The sequence below is a fragment of the Ictalurus furcatus genome, chromosome 22, assembly GCF_023375685.1.
Source record: "Ictalurus furcatus strain D&B chromosome 22, Billie_1.0, whole genome shotgun sequence".
NCBI classification, from domain to species: domain Eukaryota; kingdom Metazoa; phylum Chordata; class Actinopteri; order Siluriformes; family Ictaluridae; genus Ictalurus; species Ictalurus furcatus.
Window position 1 is genome coordinate 5,616,972 of NC_071276.1, and position 18,604 is coordinate 5,635,575.

At 39.6% G+C, this 18,604-nt stretch overlaps 1 protein-coding gene across 1 annotated transcript in view; it reads left to right on the top strand.

Annotated features, from left to right (window-relative positions):
* Window positions 1–18,604, top strand: part of hip1rb (huntingtin interacting protein 1 related b) — a 70,027-nt gene that overhangs the window by 34,867 nt on the left and 16,556 nt on the right. The window contains exons 10-20 of the mRNA XM_053653916.1: window positions 394–469; window positions 3,600–3,755; window positions 7,153–7,205; window positions 7,311–7,383; window positions 10,032–10,215; window positions 10,327–10,415; window positions 10,511–10,627; window positions 10,977–11,078; window positions 11,187–11,381; window positions 18,048–18,195; window positions 18,341–18,427. Of these exons, the coding sequence (XP_053509891.1) occupies window positions 394–469; window positions 3,600–3,755; window positions 7,153–7,205; window positions 7,311–7,383; window positions 10,032–10,215; window positions 10,327–10,415; window positions 10,511–10,627; window positions 10,977–11,078; window positions 11,187–11,381; window positions 18,048–18,195; window positions 18,341–18,427 (1,280 nt within the window). The remainder of the gene's footprint in view (window positions 1–393; window positions 470–3,599; window positions 3,756–7,152; window positions 7,206–7,310; window positions 7,384–10,031; window positions 10,216–10,326; window positions 10,416–10,510; window positions 10,628–10,976; window positions 11,079–11,186; window positions 11,382–18,047; window positions 18,196–18,340; window positions 18,428–18,604) is intronic.

Below are 18,604 nucleotides of genomic sequence, written 5' to 3' on the forward strand. Positions count from 1 at the left end.
CAAGGGTGCCAATATTAGTGGAGGGCAGTGTATGTGACAAATTTTATGTGTAGAACGGTTAGTGTGTTGGTGTGAAAATTACAGAGCTCTGAAATAAAGGTGTTAAAAGTTGTTGTTTTTTAAATACATCTCATAAATTAGACATTTAATGACTAGAGAGAATTAAGCGGCAGTTCCTGGTGTAATACAATTCAGTAATAGTTCATTAATCTGTTATTGGAACTTTTTAAGTGAAAGATTTTAAGTCCCCTAACCCTTTTACAATGTTCTCTAATATCCTGAATGTTCTGGCAATAGAAACCTAAACTCAAATCCAGAGGTTGCACATGAAGGGGTGTTTTTAAATCGAAGACACTAAATGTATTTGGATATTTATTTGTGCCCTTTTTTCAGTCTCAAGACATTTTTTAATAAGGCAAGAGACATGATGTACTTCAAAAGGCTTATCCAGATTCCAAGGCTACCTGATGTAAGAAAATATTTCTGAAAATACCATATGAATGCATGTACATGTACAGGTGGGTGATAAATTAAAGGAAAACACAAAATGAATATGTGGAGATACATAACAAGTACAGATGTTTACAGACATGCATCTTGTCATGCTCTTTGGCATGCATAATAAGATTAGCAGATCTGGTCCAGTAGATTTTGATTTAAAACAAATTGGTAAGAAGAAAAATATGTGACTTTGAAATATGGCTTGTTATTGTTGCACAACTGTCTGGAGCATCATTCACAAAGACTGCTCTGGTTATATAAACAGTATATAATATAATTACAATGTGTATATACACTGGAAAGTACTGTGCAAAAGTCTTAGACACCCTATTTTGTCTTGGTATACACAAATACAGAAAATAAGTACACCCCATGGAAATTGTTGACTTTTTTGAGACATATGGACAAGCAAACATTTCATCATCTTTGAAACGGTGAAAAAAAAACCAAGGAAAATGAGCTTTTTCAATAATTTATTCAACAGAAATAGCAATAGATGCGATGTACTTCTGTGGAAAAAGTAAGTACACCGTTGGCCTCAGAAGCTAGTATTGCCTAGTTTTGCATAATTGTCCACCAACCTAGACTTTGTCTTGCTGGCATTTTTGACCACTCTTCCATGCAATATTCTTTCAGTTGCAAGATGTTTTTGCATGTACTGCCTGTTTCAAATCCCCCCACAACATTTCTATGGGATTCAAAATCTGGGGTTTTGACCAGGCCATTCCATAACCCTCTATTTCTTCTTTTTGAGCCATTCCTTGGTGGATTTACTAGTGTGCTTAGGATAATTATCCTGTTGAAAGGTCCACTTTTGGTTCAACTTCAACTTTCCAACAAATGGCCTTACATTACCTTCAAGCACTCTTTGATATGATGTAGAATTTATAGTTGAATCAATGAATGCAAGCTGTCCAATCCCTGAGGCAGCGAAGCAAGCCCAAACTGTAACATTTCCACCACTGTGCTTCACAGTTTGTATGAAGTGCTTTTCCTGAAAAGCTGTATTTTGGTCAGTGACAAACATGTCTGCTGTTACTGTGGCCAAACACCTCTATGTTTGATTCTTCTGAGCGCATTATTCCAAAAGGCCTGGTCTATGCCTATATGCTCACTGACAAACTGTAATCTTGCAATGGCTTGTTCCTGGCACGCCTCCCATGCAGGTCAAATTTGTGCAATCTCTTTCTGATTGTAGAAGCGTGCACTTTGACACCAACAGTTTCAAGCCGATCCTGTGATGAAATTTTGGGGTTCTTAGAGACTTCTTTGTGCATCAGATGGTCTGCTCTTTGGGTAGATTTGCTAGGACGGCCAGACCTGGATAAATTTGCAGTCATTTGAAATTTGCGCCATTTGTTGATGATTTTCCTTACAGTGGAATGATGTATTTCAAATAATTTGGAGATCTTTTTAAATCCCTTTCCAGACTCATAGGCATCCACAACCTTTTTTCTGTAGGCCTTAGAGACCTCTTTAGATCTTGGCATGATGACAGCACACACCTCAATAACAAAGGGAACACCAGACACTAGATATGAGAGGGGTATAAATAAGACAGGTTCCACCTGCACTCCCTGAGCAGGTTCTAATCACTGTCACTTAATCTTCAACACCTGATTCTAATCTTATGGTTTTGAAGGTGGTAAATGTAGGGGTGTACTTACTTTTTCCATGTGATCTGTTTTTTGTTCATTTAAATTGTGAAAATTACTACAAAATGTCAGTTTTAGGTGTCATTTGATAGTGTATCAACTTTATTAATTGGCACAGTTTGAAAGAGGATCAAATATTTGCATGTCAAAAAGGCCAACAATTTCCATGGGGTGTACACTTTTTTTTCATGTGACTGTATATAACGATCAGCCAACATTAAAACCACTGACAGGTGAACAGAATAACATAAATTATCTCATTAAAGTGGCATCTGTCAGGGGTGGGATATATTAGACAGCAAGTGTACAGTCAGTTCTTGAAGTTGATGTGTTGGAAGCAGGAAAAGTGGACAAGTGTAAGGATCTGAGTGACTTTGGCAAGGGCCAAATTGTGATAGCTAGATGATGGGGTAAGCACATCTCCCAAATGGCAGGTCTTGTGGGATGTTCCCAATATGCAGTGGTTAGTACCTACAAAAAGTGGTGCCAGATACCACAGCAGCACACCTTTGGAGGTCTTGTGGAGTCCATGCCTAGATGGGTCAGAGCTGTTTTCGCAGCACATGGGGAACCTACACAATATTAGGCAGGTGGTTTTAATGTTGTGGCTGATTGGTGGATAGATGGATATATTAGATAAATGGATGTTTATTTTATGTTGTTTACTTCTACAACATTTTAGATTTCCAAACGTTACTTTTTCCTAACAAAAAAGATAATGTAACAGAAAAATGTTTGTCAGTAAAGAAATCCACATGTTATGTAATAGACCACTTTTCAGACAAAAAACATAATGAGTTTTGCAAAAACAAGAGCAAGTGTGACAGTCAAAGCGTTCAGAACAACTGTGGCAGATTCTCCAAGATGCTCAGTAAAACTTACCAACCAATTTCCTTATGATGCTGCACAAATTGTACCCAAGACTACTAATTCCTTTTTAAAGTGTTCATATGTGCCAGGAACTGTATTATACTCTGTCATATTTACATGAGGTAATCTGTAATGCTCTGTACTAATCTGTATGTTCTGCAATAGAAGCAAAAAAAATCCAATAAATCCTGTAAAGTGAAACAGTGCATTTTATACAAACAATGTGTCACTGTAACTGTTGTTTATGACTCTGAGAGCTTTGGGGTACAGGCTGTCCAGGAGACTGGATATTCTGGCTTTGATGCTCCTGTAGCTTTTACCAGACTTCACTGAACACCTATGGGAGATTTTGGTCTGATGTGTTAGACAGTATCAAAACATCAATTTAGGGAATGTTTTCCACAGTTTCAGAGACTTGTAGAATCTGTTCTGGAAGCTTGTAGTGGCCCAACACCTACTTTGTACACATTATGCTGAGTTTTTTCCTTTAATTTGTCATCCATATATGCGTATCTGTTTGTCTCTGTGTGTGTCTGTTTCTGTCTGTCGATCTAATCAATAATTTGTCTGCAGTCCCCTCCAAACTTCCTTCGGGCCTCTGCCCTAGCAGAGCATGTGAAGCCCATGGTTATTATTCCAGATGAGGAGGAGCCTGAGGAAGATGATGAGCCTGAACCGCTAATAGATGTCAGTGAAGCTTCTCCAGTCAGCATGGCTTCCCAACCACAGGTGAGCCTTTTGAACAAAATCTGTGACATATTGGCCTCATTATAGGAGCATGAACGTCTAAAATAAATGTAAACTTTAGCTTCATCAGAAAACGCACAGCTTATTTACTCAACAAAGCTTTTTCAAATCTATATTGGCAAGGAATACTGAAAACCTTACTATACATCTTGTTCACGCATTATGATTTCATGACCTAGATTTAGTATCTCATGGCCACTTTAATTCAATTTTATTTGTATAGAGCTTTTTACAATGGACGTTGTCTCACAGCAGCTTTACCGAAATATATGAACACAGGATACAGATTTTAAATGTGTGAATTTATCCATTTAGACCGTTTAGTGCTTTATAGGTCAGTAGGAGCATTTTATAATTAATGCGTGATTTCACTGGGAGCCAATGCAGTGTGGAAAAGATAGGGGTGATGTGGTCATATTTTCTGGTTCTAGTAAATACTCTTGCAGCTGCATTCTGGACTAACAGGAGTTTGTTTATGCTCCTACTGGAACATCCAGACAGTAAGGCATTACAGTAATCTAGTCTAGAGGTGACGAAAGCATGAACTAATATTTCTGCATCATGTAGTGACAATATGTTTCTTATCTTAGAAATATTTCTGAGATGAAAGAAGGCTATCCTAGTAATATTATCTACATGAGCATCAAATGAAAGACTGGAGTCAGTAATCACACCGAGGTCTTTTACTGCTGCACATGCCGAAACGGAAAGTCCATCCGGAGTAACCATGTGATCAGAAAGATTACTTCTAGCTACACGTGGTCCTAGTACAAGTATTTCTGTCTCATCAGAATTAAGTAAAAGGAAGTTAATAAGCATCCAACGTCTAATGTCCTTTATATAATCCTCAACTTTACTAAGCTGCTGTCTGTCCTCTGGCTTCGCTGAAACATACAGCTGTGTATCATCAGCATAACAGTGGAAGCTAATTCCATGTTTCCGAATAATTTGACCCAGAGGTAGCATATATAAAGTAAAAAGCAGTGGGCCTAAAACAGAACCTTGTGGAACACCAAATTTAACCTCAGTATGCGTGGAGAAGTCTCCATTTATATCTACGAACTGATAACGATCGGTCAGATAAGACCTGAGCCAGGAGAGGACTGTTCCCTTAACGCCAACAACGTTTTCAAATCTATCAAGGAAAATAGTATGATTAATAGTATCAAAAGCCGCACTAAGGTCAAGTAACACAAGCAAGGAGACACAACCCTGATCAGAGGCCAGTAGTAGGTCGTTTACTATTTTAACCAGCGCTGTCTCTGTGCTATGATGAGGTCTAAATCCTGACTGATACATTTCATGAATGTTGTTCCTATGCAAGTACGAGCATAACTGCTGCGCTACAACCTTCTCTAAGATCTTGGAGATAAAGGGGAGATTTGATATTGGCCTATAGCTGGACAGTTGACAGGGGTCAAGGTCAGGTTTTTTAATCAGGGCTTTGATAACTGCTAATTTGAAGGATTTTGGTACATAGCCAGTGCTAAGGGAAGAATCGATTATTTTTAGAAGCGGTTTATACTTTACTATAAGTTGTTGTCATTATTATAAAAATATTGTTGGTGAACTGCGTGCAGGTAATTTTGCAGTCTGAATGGGGCGCTGACAGAATCAGCTTCTGTGATGCAGTTTTCCATCATTATTGACGAAAACTTTTGAAATTTGACTCTCAATACTGCCTGTAATCAGTAGATCCCCTGGACCCCCGTCTGACTTTCCGCATGGGAGCTAAAAAAAAAATTAGATTGTACTGTCTAATATTGGTGAATTTATAATCAGTAATTTTTCATTTATTGGTGGATTAGTTAAGAAAAAGGACGCTGAACAAAGAAAACGCACAAGGAGCACTGTTAAGTTTCCTCTTGGTTAATAAAACTGATTGTAGATTCACTGCTTGCCGCTTTTCATTGACGGAACCGATTTGCAGCAGGGCACATTAAACATCCTCGAGCCTGAAAAAATGGAATGTGTGGTTGGTTAGATTTAAGAAAAAATATTACATGTGGTTCACATAAAAATATTACATTTCTCATCAAAACGTATGCTAAACCTAATTTAAACAACTTTCTAATTACAAGATTGACTTATGTAACGTGAGCGAGATCGATTCACGTAGTACAGGTACAATAACTATAGTAAATGAACGTGGCTAAAACCTGTGCCACAGTTGTGCAGCAGTAATGTGCTGGGTGTAGAATGCCAGCAAGCGGGGTTCGATCCTCAGTAGGGAGTGTTGATGTAATTAGTTTTTCCCCCCTCAGTGTAGAAATTTGATTCGTGAGTGCATGTGTAAATATGAATGTCCTTCCTCAAAGTCGTTGGCCCTCTGTGTTGTGAAGTAGTTTTTTGAGCTGTGTGAGTTGGTGACCAGGACTTTACTCGCCCTTGGATGAATTAGAAAGTGCATGAAAGCACATATCCTACACAGGATGTCTATAGCAGACTGAAAATGCCAGGTAAATTGCACAGAGTGACCAAAAACCCTGATTTGTTATCGCCACTCAATAAAAACCAGAGGTTGAATTGCAACACTCCTTGAGATGTGAGTTTTATAAACTTTGTAACTGAGCAACTAAGGAGGAGATTCAACCAAGACTGCATGAAAACAGCAGCTCTCAGAGAGAAGGTGGTTAAGGCAGCCAACAAGATAATGAACCTAGAATCTCTTCACCTTCTTTCACACTTTGACAGAGGCTCATCTTGAGCTCGAATTGAAAAGGTTCTGAGATGTTTTAGGTGACTCTGCTGGTAACGCTGTAACAGACATAGCCACAGGTATATTTCTAAACTCCATCCACAAACAAGGACAAGAAGCTGAAAACCTCATTAAACTATGTATACAGTATGTCTCCCCATCTTAAACACTTCATTGGAGAGAATTTTATTGTTAATACCTGCAGTGACAAACCCTAACATTAGCTTTTTATTTATTTATTTTTTTTAACTGCGCTTTGGTCTTTGAGTAGAATCTGAAATTTTGTAAGATATTGCACACACCAAACAGAGAGTAGAGCTCATATTTGATTACAACCTTCATGAACACTACAACTTCAAAACCTCCTTTATATAGTTTAAGGGCATTCTGGTGTTATTAAGTGCATCTTATTTAGTGTGAAACACACATTTCTCCAGGTGTGACTGCTGAGGTCAGAGTTAGTGACCGTATTGTCACTCTGTGTAGGCATCTTAAGACTGGACAAATCCTCAAAATTGTTTGTGTTTCTTTTAAACGTGACCGGTATTCTTACTTCTGAAAGAAGAACAGAAGAGTCTAAGAGAGATTTTTGTAGGACATTCAGGCATTTCCACATGCGTAACAAACGTTTTCAACTATTTTGTGTGTTAAGCTTTAATTTGCTGTTTGTTTATTGGACAGGTTGACATATTTGATCAGACATTTGGGCCACCAAATAATGGCTTTGATGACAGGTACTAAAATATTCAAATGATGCTACTTGTTTACAATAAGCCATTTTGAATTAGCTTCTTTCAGTTCTCATTTTCTCCATGATGTATGTTTGTTCTGCTCAATAGGGACCTTCAGATTGAAAGGTTGAAGCATGAAATTGAGCTACTTCGAGCTGAGGTTGAGAGGATCAAAGCTGAGGTAAGAAACAAAGCTAAAGAAAGATGCATCACAATTACAGCAGTTAAACAGTAGAAACACAGATGGTCTAATTTGACTAATTACACAGGGTTAACAAGAATCAGGTAGAACCAATTAACTGTAACAGTTACAAAAAGATAAAAACAAGGTTAGTTACAGATGTTGGTTAACTGTGACTCTATGAACATCGAATAATAGTCAGGGGCGGTGTCTATCCATCATGTCCTGATGCATGTGGACAATGTAGCGATGGTAAGGCACATGGTCAAAAAACGGCCTCCTCCTTCCTTTATCACTGATTCTGCTCATGCTACACAAAATTCACCAGTCAAGAATTTTATTTGCTGAATTTTATATTTGCTGTCAGAATCAATATAAAAATCTGTGAGTGAACTCCAATTTTATGTCACCATAAAAATTTCACTCTGCTGCGCTGTGCAAACTTGGTCCTCAAAGGACTTAACCGGACAGCTGTGGCTCGGGTGGTAGAGCGGGTTGTCCACTAATCATAGGGTTGGCCCACATGCCAAAGTGTCCCTGGGCAAGACACTGAACCCCAAGTTGCTCCCAATGGAAGGGGTTAGCACCTGCCATCGGTGCTTTGTATAACCGCTAAGTTTAAAAAAGCGCTATGTAAAGTGTATACCATTTAACCACACCTCTTGCTAATGTATTTATTAAATTTATTCATTTTCTATTGTCCCTCTCAGCTTGAACCAAGTTTACTTTTCTCTATTTACATATAAATATGAAAAGACAGGCACATTTAGGAACAAGTTGCTGGGTTTTGCATAATTGCTGAAAATTGTCATGATTGAGTAGCACTTTTTTCCTAAACATTTTAATTGACCAACAATTTATCAGTTTAAATGTATTTATAGGCATATGGATTGTGATACCCCTCCCCTGCCCTGTGGAGGTTGTTGTTGATGTCATTGGCTGTTGTTTTTAGGTTTTGTGGAAGCTCTGTGCTTCTGCCATCAACTGCCGTGGTTTTCCTTGGCTGATCTGTTTGATGTCTGGTTGTTGGTACACCACTGGTTTCTTGCTTTTTCAGAACATTCCAGATAGTTGTACTGGCTATGCCCAATGCTTGTGCAATGACTCTTCAATTTTCCCTCTTTTCTCTGCTTTTCTTCTAAGACCAGCTCTCTGGTCTTCATGTTGATTTATCCATTTTAACAAAAATGCAGTCTTCACAGATGAAACCCAGAGCTGAAACCAAGAGTATACACTCAGAGCTGTTAATTTTTGAAACAATCAGTCTAACAGTGGCCCAATTCGAGGCTTGTTGCTACCGGCTTTTACAATTACAATTATTTTACTGCTCTGAATCGAGTCGGAGTCTCCCCAGTGCCAAATCATAAATGTCAAACATGTTTTTGATTTAGCCAGAGCCATATCTCCCTGCAGTTCTCGCCTGGTTTCCCATTGAAGCTAAGCAGGGTTGAGCCTGGCCAGTACCTGGATAGGAGACCTCCTATGGAAAACTAATTTTGCTGCTGGAAGTGGTATTAGTGAGGCCATCAGGTGATGCTCACCCTGTGGTCTGTGTGGGGCCTTATGCTCCAGTATAGTGACGGGGACACTATACCGTAAAAACAGCACCGTCTTTTGGATGAGACGTTAAACTGAGGTCCTGACTCTCTGTGGTCATTAAAAATCCCTTGTCTATCATGGCCCCTAATAATCCCCATCTCTGAATTGGCTACATCACTCTCTCCTCTTCACTAATAGCTGGTGTGTTTGGCTGCCGTTGCATCATCCAGTGGTGTTTGAGGAGACCCCCCCCCCCCCCAACTATGTAAAGCGCTTTGAGTGTCTAAAAAGCGCTATATAAATGTAACTGTAACTAAAATGCATCTTTAAATTTGTACATGAGGGTTTAGTCAAATGAGAACTCTTGGAACAAACAAAAATCGACAAACAAAAATCGAATTCTTTGACAGTAGATCAGCTCGTCATGTGTATGATCCAAGTGAGCATTGTGATGTGGGGCTGCTGCCCTGTGAATGGTACTGGGGCATTACACGTTATCACAGGAAACATGAATGAAGGAAACATTCCTCCATCAAAGGAAACACGAAGGTTTCATGAACGACATATTAAAGTAGAATTTAATCTCATCAGTCACGAAACTGAATCTGGTGAGAAGATGATTGTTTCAAGTAGACACAAACCCAACATATTGCCAAAATAACTCAACAAAGAAACTGGTGCTTGCATGGCCTAGCCAATTTCCTGACTTTTATTTCGATATATGGTTTCTATATAAGATTTCGAAGTTGCAATTCCATCACAGAGGCCCTCGTAACCTTGTGAAATTGTAGACCGTTTGTCAAAAGGAATGGGCCAAAATTCAACCACAGCGCTGGAAAAACATCATTACTTTTCACCGTAGACATCTCAAAGCTGTAGTTTCCAACACGGCACTCCTGTTCTGCACATTTTGTTGGATTTTGAATTGAAAAGAAGTAAACAAAACAAAAGCCGCAAAATATATATATATTTTAAATAATAATAAAAACAACCCTGCAGATATTAATGCACAGTTAGGGGGGTGTGTGTGTGTGTGTGTGTGTGTGTGTATGTATGTATGTATGCGCATGCGCATATGTAATATTCATGTGTCTCTTCCCCCAACATAGGCTCAACGCTACATCACTCAACTGAAATCTCAGATCAACAGTTTAGAGGCAGAGCTGGAGGAGCAGAGAGTGCAAAAACAGCGTGCCCTTGTAGAGAATGAGCAGCTACGTATGGAACTGGCGGCTACTCAACGACGCAACGCAGAACATGAGATGACGCAAGCTACGTTTTTGGAAGCTGAGAGTGCGTTAACACGCGCTTCTACATACATGTGGTTGAATTATGCATGTCACTAGAATTTTCAATAACACAGAGGTACTGTAATAAAATAACGCTGGAACGATTTCTCTACAGAGAGGTCTCAAGCTACAGAGCTACGCTATAACAAGCTAAAGGAGAAGCATGCCGAGTTGGTAGCCAACCACGCAGAGTTACTTAGGAAGGTGGGTGGGCGTGCATGCATGTGTTGTACGACTTTGTGTAATTTTTAGAAAGACATAACAGCATGCCAAAATATTTACATGTCTCTATCTTGCAGAGTGCAGACACAGTGAAGATGTTGTCAGCTACACAGCAGACACAGGAGGAGGTGGCTAGAACTAAACAACAGTTATCATTTGAAGTGGAGAGGATCAAACAGGACTCTGACATGAAGGTCTCACACACACAGATACACACACACATATTCATCCGCTTACTTATTTATTTATTTTTTTTAAGTGTCAGCAAGCAGATGGGTTTTGGTTTGGTCTTTGCTCAAATCAACTCTGAACTGCCTCCTGCACTGAAACCGTGTGTTGGGTTTTGTCATTGCACCACAAGATTGCAGTATAGTGCCTGGGCATTCAGTTGACCAGTAGCATCCGGGGTATGAGGGGTGTGCGTAGCGCTTCTAAAGAAGTGGAAGAGTGGTGTGCTAAATAAAGAAAATCAAAGAATTGAGCTTGTCCTATTGCTTTGTTATTGAAGGACACCTCACCATGATTATGTTGTACATTTTGCAGCTAGAGGAGCAAAAGTTTGAAATGGATAAATTGAGACGAGATTTGGAGGAGAAGATTGGAGAGATCCAAGTAATAAAAGGGATATTACAGACTAGTGAAAAGGTATGTATGAGCATCTGTGTTTATCTGGAAAAATTAAGTGGTATTATGTATTTGAGTGTTTTTTTGTTTGTTTTTTTAATTGTATGCTCCTAATTGCATCACCTGTAGGGCAGTGAGCAGCTGAGCAACTCCATAACTTTGATGCAGACAGAAAAGGAGCGCCTGATGCGCAGTGTGAGTGAGAAGGAGGCCGAGCTATCCTCTCTGAAGCAGGCAGCCCAGCTGAAGGAGTCCTCTCTCCAGCAAGAGAGGGAGAGGAGCAACAAGGAGCTGGGACAACTCCAGGGAAAACTGAAAGAGAAGGTAGGCTGGGTTTAGAACTGTTCAGAGGCCAATTTGTCATAACTGGGGAACTGCACCCATTGAGGCAGGGCTACTGACATTTGCAGGTAAGGATTCCTCAATTTGAGGTTGACTCTTGCAGCCTACATTGGTTCCTCTCGGAGCTCTCCCCTTAGAGGGAAACATCAGGTGGTGTCAGCACTTCACGGTGCAAAGTGCATTCACATTTTGTCTTTCTGACAGAGCACTGCGTCAGTCACTAAGAGGACTTGAGAATTGCCTTTCCAGCTGTAGAGTATTTATTACATGTTCTCCTTCCATTCACGCCTCTCGGACACACTGCTTAATGGATGTTAGATCTTCTCAGTAGTGCATCTAACATACTTATTGCATAAGTTTTTGTGACGTGCATGGAAGTACATGTATATGTGTAATATGTGAGCAATTTTGCCCTTTTTGTCTTGAGCCCTTGCCCCCGAGATGTCTGTGTATGAGCCTTCCTACATCATACCTGCATAAATTTGACCTAAAACATCATCAGATTTTGTCCTAAAAGGAGAACAAGAGAACCAAACAAATGAGACAAAAATATTATACTTGGTCATTTATTTATTGAGGAAAATGATGCAGTAGTTCATATGTGAGTGATAAAATGCTGTGAAACTCTAGGATTAACAGTTAAATTGAAGGTAAAATTAGAGTCGGGTGTTTGTGTCAGGTGTGAGTGAGCGCCCTGTTTATTTAAAGAACAGGGATCTATCAAAGTCTGATCTTTACAACACATGTTTGTAGAAGTGCATCATGGCACGAATAAAGCAGATTTCTGAGGATCTCAGAAAAAGAGTTGTTGATGCTCATCAGGCTGGAAAAGGTTACAAAACCATCTCTAAAGAGTTTGGACTCCACCAATCCACAGTCAGACAGAATGTGTACAAATGGAAGAAATACAAGATTGCTAAGATACCCAACTTACCTTTCTCAGGAGTGGTCGACCAACAAAGATTACTCCAAGAGCTAGACTTTTAATCGTCCACGAGGTCACGAAGGAAACTAGGGTAACTTCTAAGCAACTGAAGGCCTCTCTCACATTGGCTAATGTTCATGTTCATGAGTCCACCATCAGGAGAACACTGAACAACAACAGTGTGCATGGCAGGGTAGCAAGGAGAAAGCCACTGCTCTCCAAAAAGAACATTGCTGTCCCTCTGCATTTGCTAAAGATCACATGGACAAACCAGAAGGCTGTTGCAAAAATGTTTTGTGGATGGATGAGACCAAAATATAATTTTTGGTTTAAATGAGAAGCGTTATTTTTGGAGAAAGGAAAACACTGCATTCAAGCATAAGAACCTTATCCCATCTGTGAAACATGCTGATGGTTGTATTGTGGTTTGGGCCTGTTTTGCTGCATCTGGACAGCTTGCCATCATTGATGGAACAATGAATGTTGAAGTATACCAGCGATTTCTAAAGGAAAATATCAGGACATCTGTCTGTGAACTGAATCTGAAGAGAAAGTGGGTCATGCAGCAATACAACGACCCTAAGCACACAAGTCGTTCTACCAAAGAACGGTTAAAGAAGAATAAAGTTAATGTTTTGGAATGGCCAGGTCAAAGTCCTGACCTTAATCAAATAGAAATGTTGTGGAAGGATCTGATGCAAGCAGTTCATGTGAGGAAACCCACCAACATCCCAGAGTTGAAGCTGTTCTGAGGAATGTGCTACAATTCCTCTAAGCCGATGTGCAGGACTGATGAACAGTTCCCGGAAACCTTTAGTTGGCACTCACTGATATGTAATATTGAATCATTTCCCTCAATAAATAAGTGACAAAGTATAAATATTTTTGTCTTGTTTGTTTAATTGGGTTCTTTTTGTCTGCTTCTCTTTGTCTATCTGATGTTGTTTTAGGTCATATTTATACAGAAAAATAGACAATTCTAAAGGGTTCACAAACTTTCAAGCATCACTGTAGATGGTAGCAGTGAGGTTAAATGCTAGAATGTAAGTATTAGTCAGGGCCACAAGTTTAATAGTTTGTGTGAGGTAGGCAGGGAGGTGCCCTCACCTATCACTGCATGTGGTGAGCAGATGGCCCACTTAGCACATCTACAGCTATTTATGACATTAATGAACAAAATCAAATCAGGATTTTCCATAAATGCCCCAAAGTAAAGTGTGCGATATTACACAGTCACAATCACCAGATTTACTCATCATAAGAATCAGACCATCATTACGATGAAGGGTTGGTGGTTTAAGCCAGGGGTTCCCAAACTTTTCCAGGGCAAGGCCCCCCAAATGGCATTAACATTTGACCGAGGCCCCCCTTTTGCAAGATGTCTTTAAAACACATTAAAAATACAGACTTCTGAATATATTCCCTTTTTTTTTTTTTTTTATTAATAATTGCATCTTACATCTTTACATTACGTTAGGAATTGATTGTGTGTGTGTGTGTGTGGTTGTCTGAGAGTGAGAAAGAGAAAACATATATTTATTTATTTTTCACACCAAATTGTTGAGGCCCCCTGGGCGCCCCCTACTTTGAAAACCACTGGTTTAAGCCATTCTAATGTTCGGAACTGTGAGAGCAGCAAGCCAATTGCCTGTGCAGTGACACTAACAACAAGAAAGTGGCAGCAACTGGGCAACTCACTGTAAGGTGCTGTGCCTGGAGTACAAGCAGTGTAGTGTATGAGTATGGCTGTAGTACAAGCAATGTAGTGGATTTTTAGGAGGTGGCAAAATTCAGAACAGAGCATTGCAGAAATGAAGGAAATGATGTTCCCACTATAAGCGAATGAGTCAGTATTTTCCTGTTATGTTTGTGGTCAAGTATTTATACACTCTTTTGTAAGAATTGCTTATGAACCGTGGATCAATTGCGCAATTTCATATGTCTTTGTGCAGAAATACCTACAAACAAGGAGCCATTATTGTATAAGAAGTTTTTTAGCTATGCAGGTCAGCACAAGACATGCATTTTTGCACTCAAAAGGAGAGTTAATTCTAGGGATTGAGTCCTATGAAAGTCTAGGATTTGTACATCAATAACTACAACAACCATTTTCTCAGCATCATGAAAGTAAGTTGGATGTAGTAGTAGTGGAAGAAAGGTGACCAGTTAAACCAGTCATGTTACTCTGTATGCAGCTCTGAGTGCAAACATTTTCCATACCTGATGCTGACAGACCATTGTATTTATGAAGACCATGGATCAGTTCTCTGGAGTGCTCCTGGGTTTGAAAATAGCCATTAAACTTCACCAATTGTATCAATCCCAGGGCTCTCTCAGCCATGAGTCTGGGGGGAAAAAACACTATACACATCATGGTCATCTGGTCTGCCCATAAGAGCATCTGCTGGTCATTGATTTAGAATTGCTAGCTAAATGTGATCACCATGGATGCAAGTTGAAAGTTAAGGTACTATAGTTTGAGGTCTCAGTTAAACCACTGAGACTATAAAAGCCTTGTTTTATAGAAGTAGTATAACATGTATTGCAATTATGCTAGGTCTAATAAATTGGTGTCGGATGAGTAAACACACACAAACTTCATTTAGCCTTTTGCTCTTACAGCAGCAGTTAGAGCCAAATATACATCTTGAACAGCATGCAAACGTGGGCCAAATAGCTAGCTTAACGTGGGTCAAATATCTAGGTGTCTGAGAGGGACTGAGCTGTGTAAATGCATTCTTGGTCACATTCATGGTTATTCACAGTGGCTTTACATACAGTTGGTTTGGTTAGTATTCAGACTTCTGAAGTTTTTTCCAAATTTATTGTTAAAGATTGAATTAAAAATTAAGTAAATTGACTTTTTTGCCATAAAGGTCAACATAATAACCCACAACAACAAAGCAAAAATAAGTTTTTGTTAAATGAAAAACTGATATCTCTCATTTAGATAAGTATTCAGACCCTACTTTGTAGAAGCACCTTTGGCATTAATTACAGCTTTGAGTCTTTTTGGGTAAGTTTCTATAAGCTTTGCACACCTGGATTTAGGCAATGTTTCTCATTCTTCCTGGCAGATACTCTCAAGCTCTGTCATATTTGATGGGGGACATCTGTGAATTGTTATATTTAGGTCTCTCCATAGATGTTCTGTGGAGTTCTAATCTTGGTTTTGGCTTGGCCACTCCAACATTCAGAGATTTGTCCAAAGCCAGTCCAGTGTGTAATTTTGGTATTGAAAGCTGAACCTTCAGGGATGGTTTGTGGGACCTAATACACACACAGGTGGGCAAAAAAAATGGGACAAGCCCAAAATGGCAAGCCAGAGGCAACGTTGACGAGCAAAAACTCCCTGAGATCATCTGAGGAAGAAACCTTGAGAGGAACCAGACTCGGAAGGAGAGCCCATCCACATCTGGGTGACAACGAATAGTGCAATTATAAATAATTACCATGTGTAACTACATGGTTAAAAAGTGCAATTATGTGAACAGGAAATTCATTATACCGTAATTTTCTGACTATTGAGCGCACCTGAATATAAGCTGCACCCACTAACTTTAAAAAGAAAAAAAATTGTACATATACTTGTCTATAAGCTGCAGGTGTCCATGTTGTAACATGAGATATTTACACAGTAAGATGTTACACAGAAAGATTTTTTAAACTTTTAATTAAATACGTACCATAAATGCTTTTTTCTGAACAGTGCCTGTAACACGGCTGGTTAAAAAAATTAAAAATACAGTGGCCTACCAGGACAAGTCATTGATCGCTATCTTCATCTTCCTCCTGCGCACTAAAACCACTAAAGTCGTCTTCTTCAGTGTCGGAATTGAACAGCCTCAGAATGACCGGTGCTTCGTCACACACTTCCTCAGTCTCTCTTTCATTGTCGCTCTCAATGTCACTTGCGTCTCGAGGCAAATTCGCCCTTGAGCTTGTGCTGTCCTCTTCATCACGCAGCAGTCCAGCCTTTCGAAACCCGGTGGTGATAGTAGATTTTTTGACACTGCTCCATGCTGTTAGGATCCACTGGCAGACTTGAGCAAAAGTTGCTCTTCGCATGCGGCCAGTTTTGGTAAATGATTTCTCGCCGCTAGTCGTCCAAGCCTCCCACTCAACTCGGGGTGCCACTTTAAATGCACGATTCACACTGATGTCGAGTGGCTGCAAATACTTCGTTGTGCCCCCAGGAATCTCAGCTGGAATTGAGTTTGTCCTCTTGATGGCTGCTTTCACAGAATCTGCACTCTGTCAGCCATTCCTTCATTAGGCTTTCTATCATCCACCCTTTCTTGTTGACTTTCACAACGATTTCTTTCGGGAGTTTTTCTTTTGGCATCGTCATCCGCTTAAAAATCACCATTGGTGGAAGCTTTTGTCCGGATGCTGTGCAGCTCAGAACACAAGTGAAAGGCGTTCTCTCATGGCCAGTTGTTTTCAGCTTGACGGACAATTCACCTTTTTTGTTAACAGTCCTAGTAAGAGGCAGGTCAAACGTCAAAGGTACTTCATCCATATTTACGACGTCGTCTGGTCCGGTGGAATTCTCGGCTATCCTTGTTTGAGTGAATTTGCGGAAGTTTGTAACTTTTTCCTCGTAGTAGAGAGGAAGTTGCTGACACAGAGTCGTCTGTGCCCTGATGGACAGGCCTTTTCGTCTCATAAATCTGAGACACCACGATGGTCCACCTCTAAAATCTTCCATCTTCTTTTCATTGGCGGTTGTTTTGGCTTTCAGTCGGATCTGCACAGTGGAAACACCTCGGCTGTCTGCTCTCTGTGTGTTCACCCAGTCTTCAAGAACGTTTTCAAGTTCGGGCCATCTGCTTTTCTTACCTCTGAAAGCTTCTGTTGTCCTTTTGCATTGAGTCAGTTCTTCACGCTGCCGTCTCCAACGTCTCACCATCGATTCATTGATGCCGAGCTTACGTGCAGCACCTCTATTTCCTTCTTCAACAGCCAGATCGATCGCCTTTAACTTGAAAGCTGCATCATATGCATTTCTTCGTGTGTTTTCCGTGATGAGGGAGTGTGCAAGAAGCGCAAAATGACTGATCTGAAGAATTTAGTGTGAGTGCGTTTCATTTAATTCGAACAGTTTCATTGGTCCACTGTGACCTGTTCGGTAATTTCATTGGTCCGATGTGACGAGGCTGAATGTTTTGGCGGCATGAAGCTCGTTAGCCCGTAAAAATCCATAAATTAGCCGCATCATTGTTTAAGCCGCAGTGTTCAAAGCGTGTGAAAAAAGTAGCGGTTTATAGTCCGGAAATTACGGTAGTTCATTATATAGCCAAAGGTAAAATCTAAATTCAAACTATCGCTTGTCGGGGTGTACATTTAATTAATTAAATTAATTAGTTTAAATAAAATAAAATTAAATAGATAGAATAAATAAAATGCTGTCCACAGGTTTTACCCACAAGGCTTAAGCATTTAAAGAAATCAAAAGGAAAAGCTATCCCATACTAAGTTACTTTATCTTTTTGTCTAATTCTTGCTAATTTTCTTACCATTAATTTGTTAAGACCATTACGATTACTTAAGTGATTTCTCTGTAGTATTTGTTGTTGTTGTTCAGCATATCATGAAATAGATTATAATTCATTTATATCACAATTCAGTCATCATTAAACCGTTGATTAAGGAATGTTGTATATGTTAAGAAGAAATATTGATCATATGCATTAATGCAATAAATGTTTGTGCATATGTAGCTCAACCGTGAGGAGCAGTTGCAGCAGAAGTTGCTTGATGAGCAGTTTGCCCTGTTGCATGGTACAGTAACTGAGGCAGAAATCATCATTGAGGATGCTGTGGCCAAAGTGGATGATCCTTTGCATATCCGCTGCACTAGCTCCCCAGGTACTAGAGATTCTCATACCTCTCCATGCTGAACCTAAATTATATCTTGAAACTCAGTAAAAAACCAAAATGTCTTCCTATAGCAAGAAGACCTAGATTGAAGGGGAAATTCAAGGAAAACGTACGTCTTATCTTCTCTCTTTAGATTACCTTGTTAGCCGTGCAGAAGCCGCACTGGACTCTGTGACTAAAATGCAAGCTGGCCACTACCACTATGTGAAGAATATGGAAGGTGTTTTTACTTTGTTTACCTACCTACTGTCTTTCTTCCTGTTTCAAAAATGCATTTTGTATATATCATTTGTACAGTTTTGCTGTAATCAACATTATACATGAATGATATCCTAGTGATTTTATCTATGAACTCATATTGACCTGTTTTTGTAAATAGTTTCCACTTTCTTTCTTT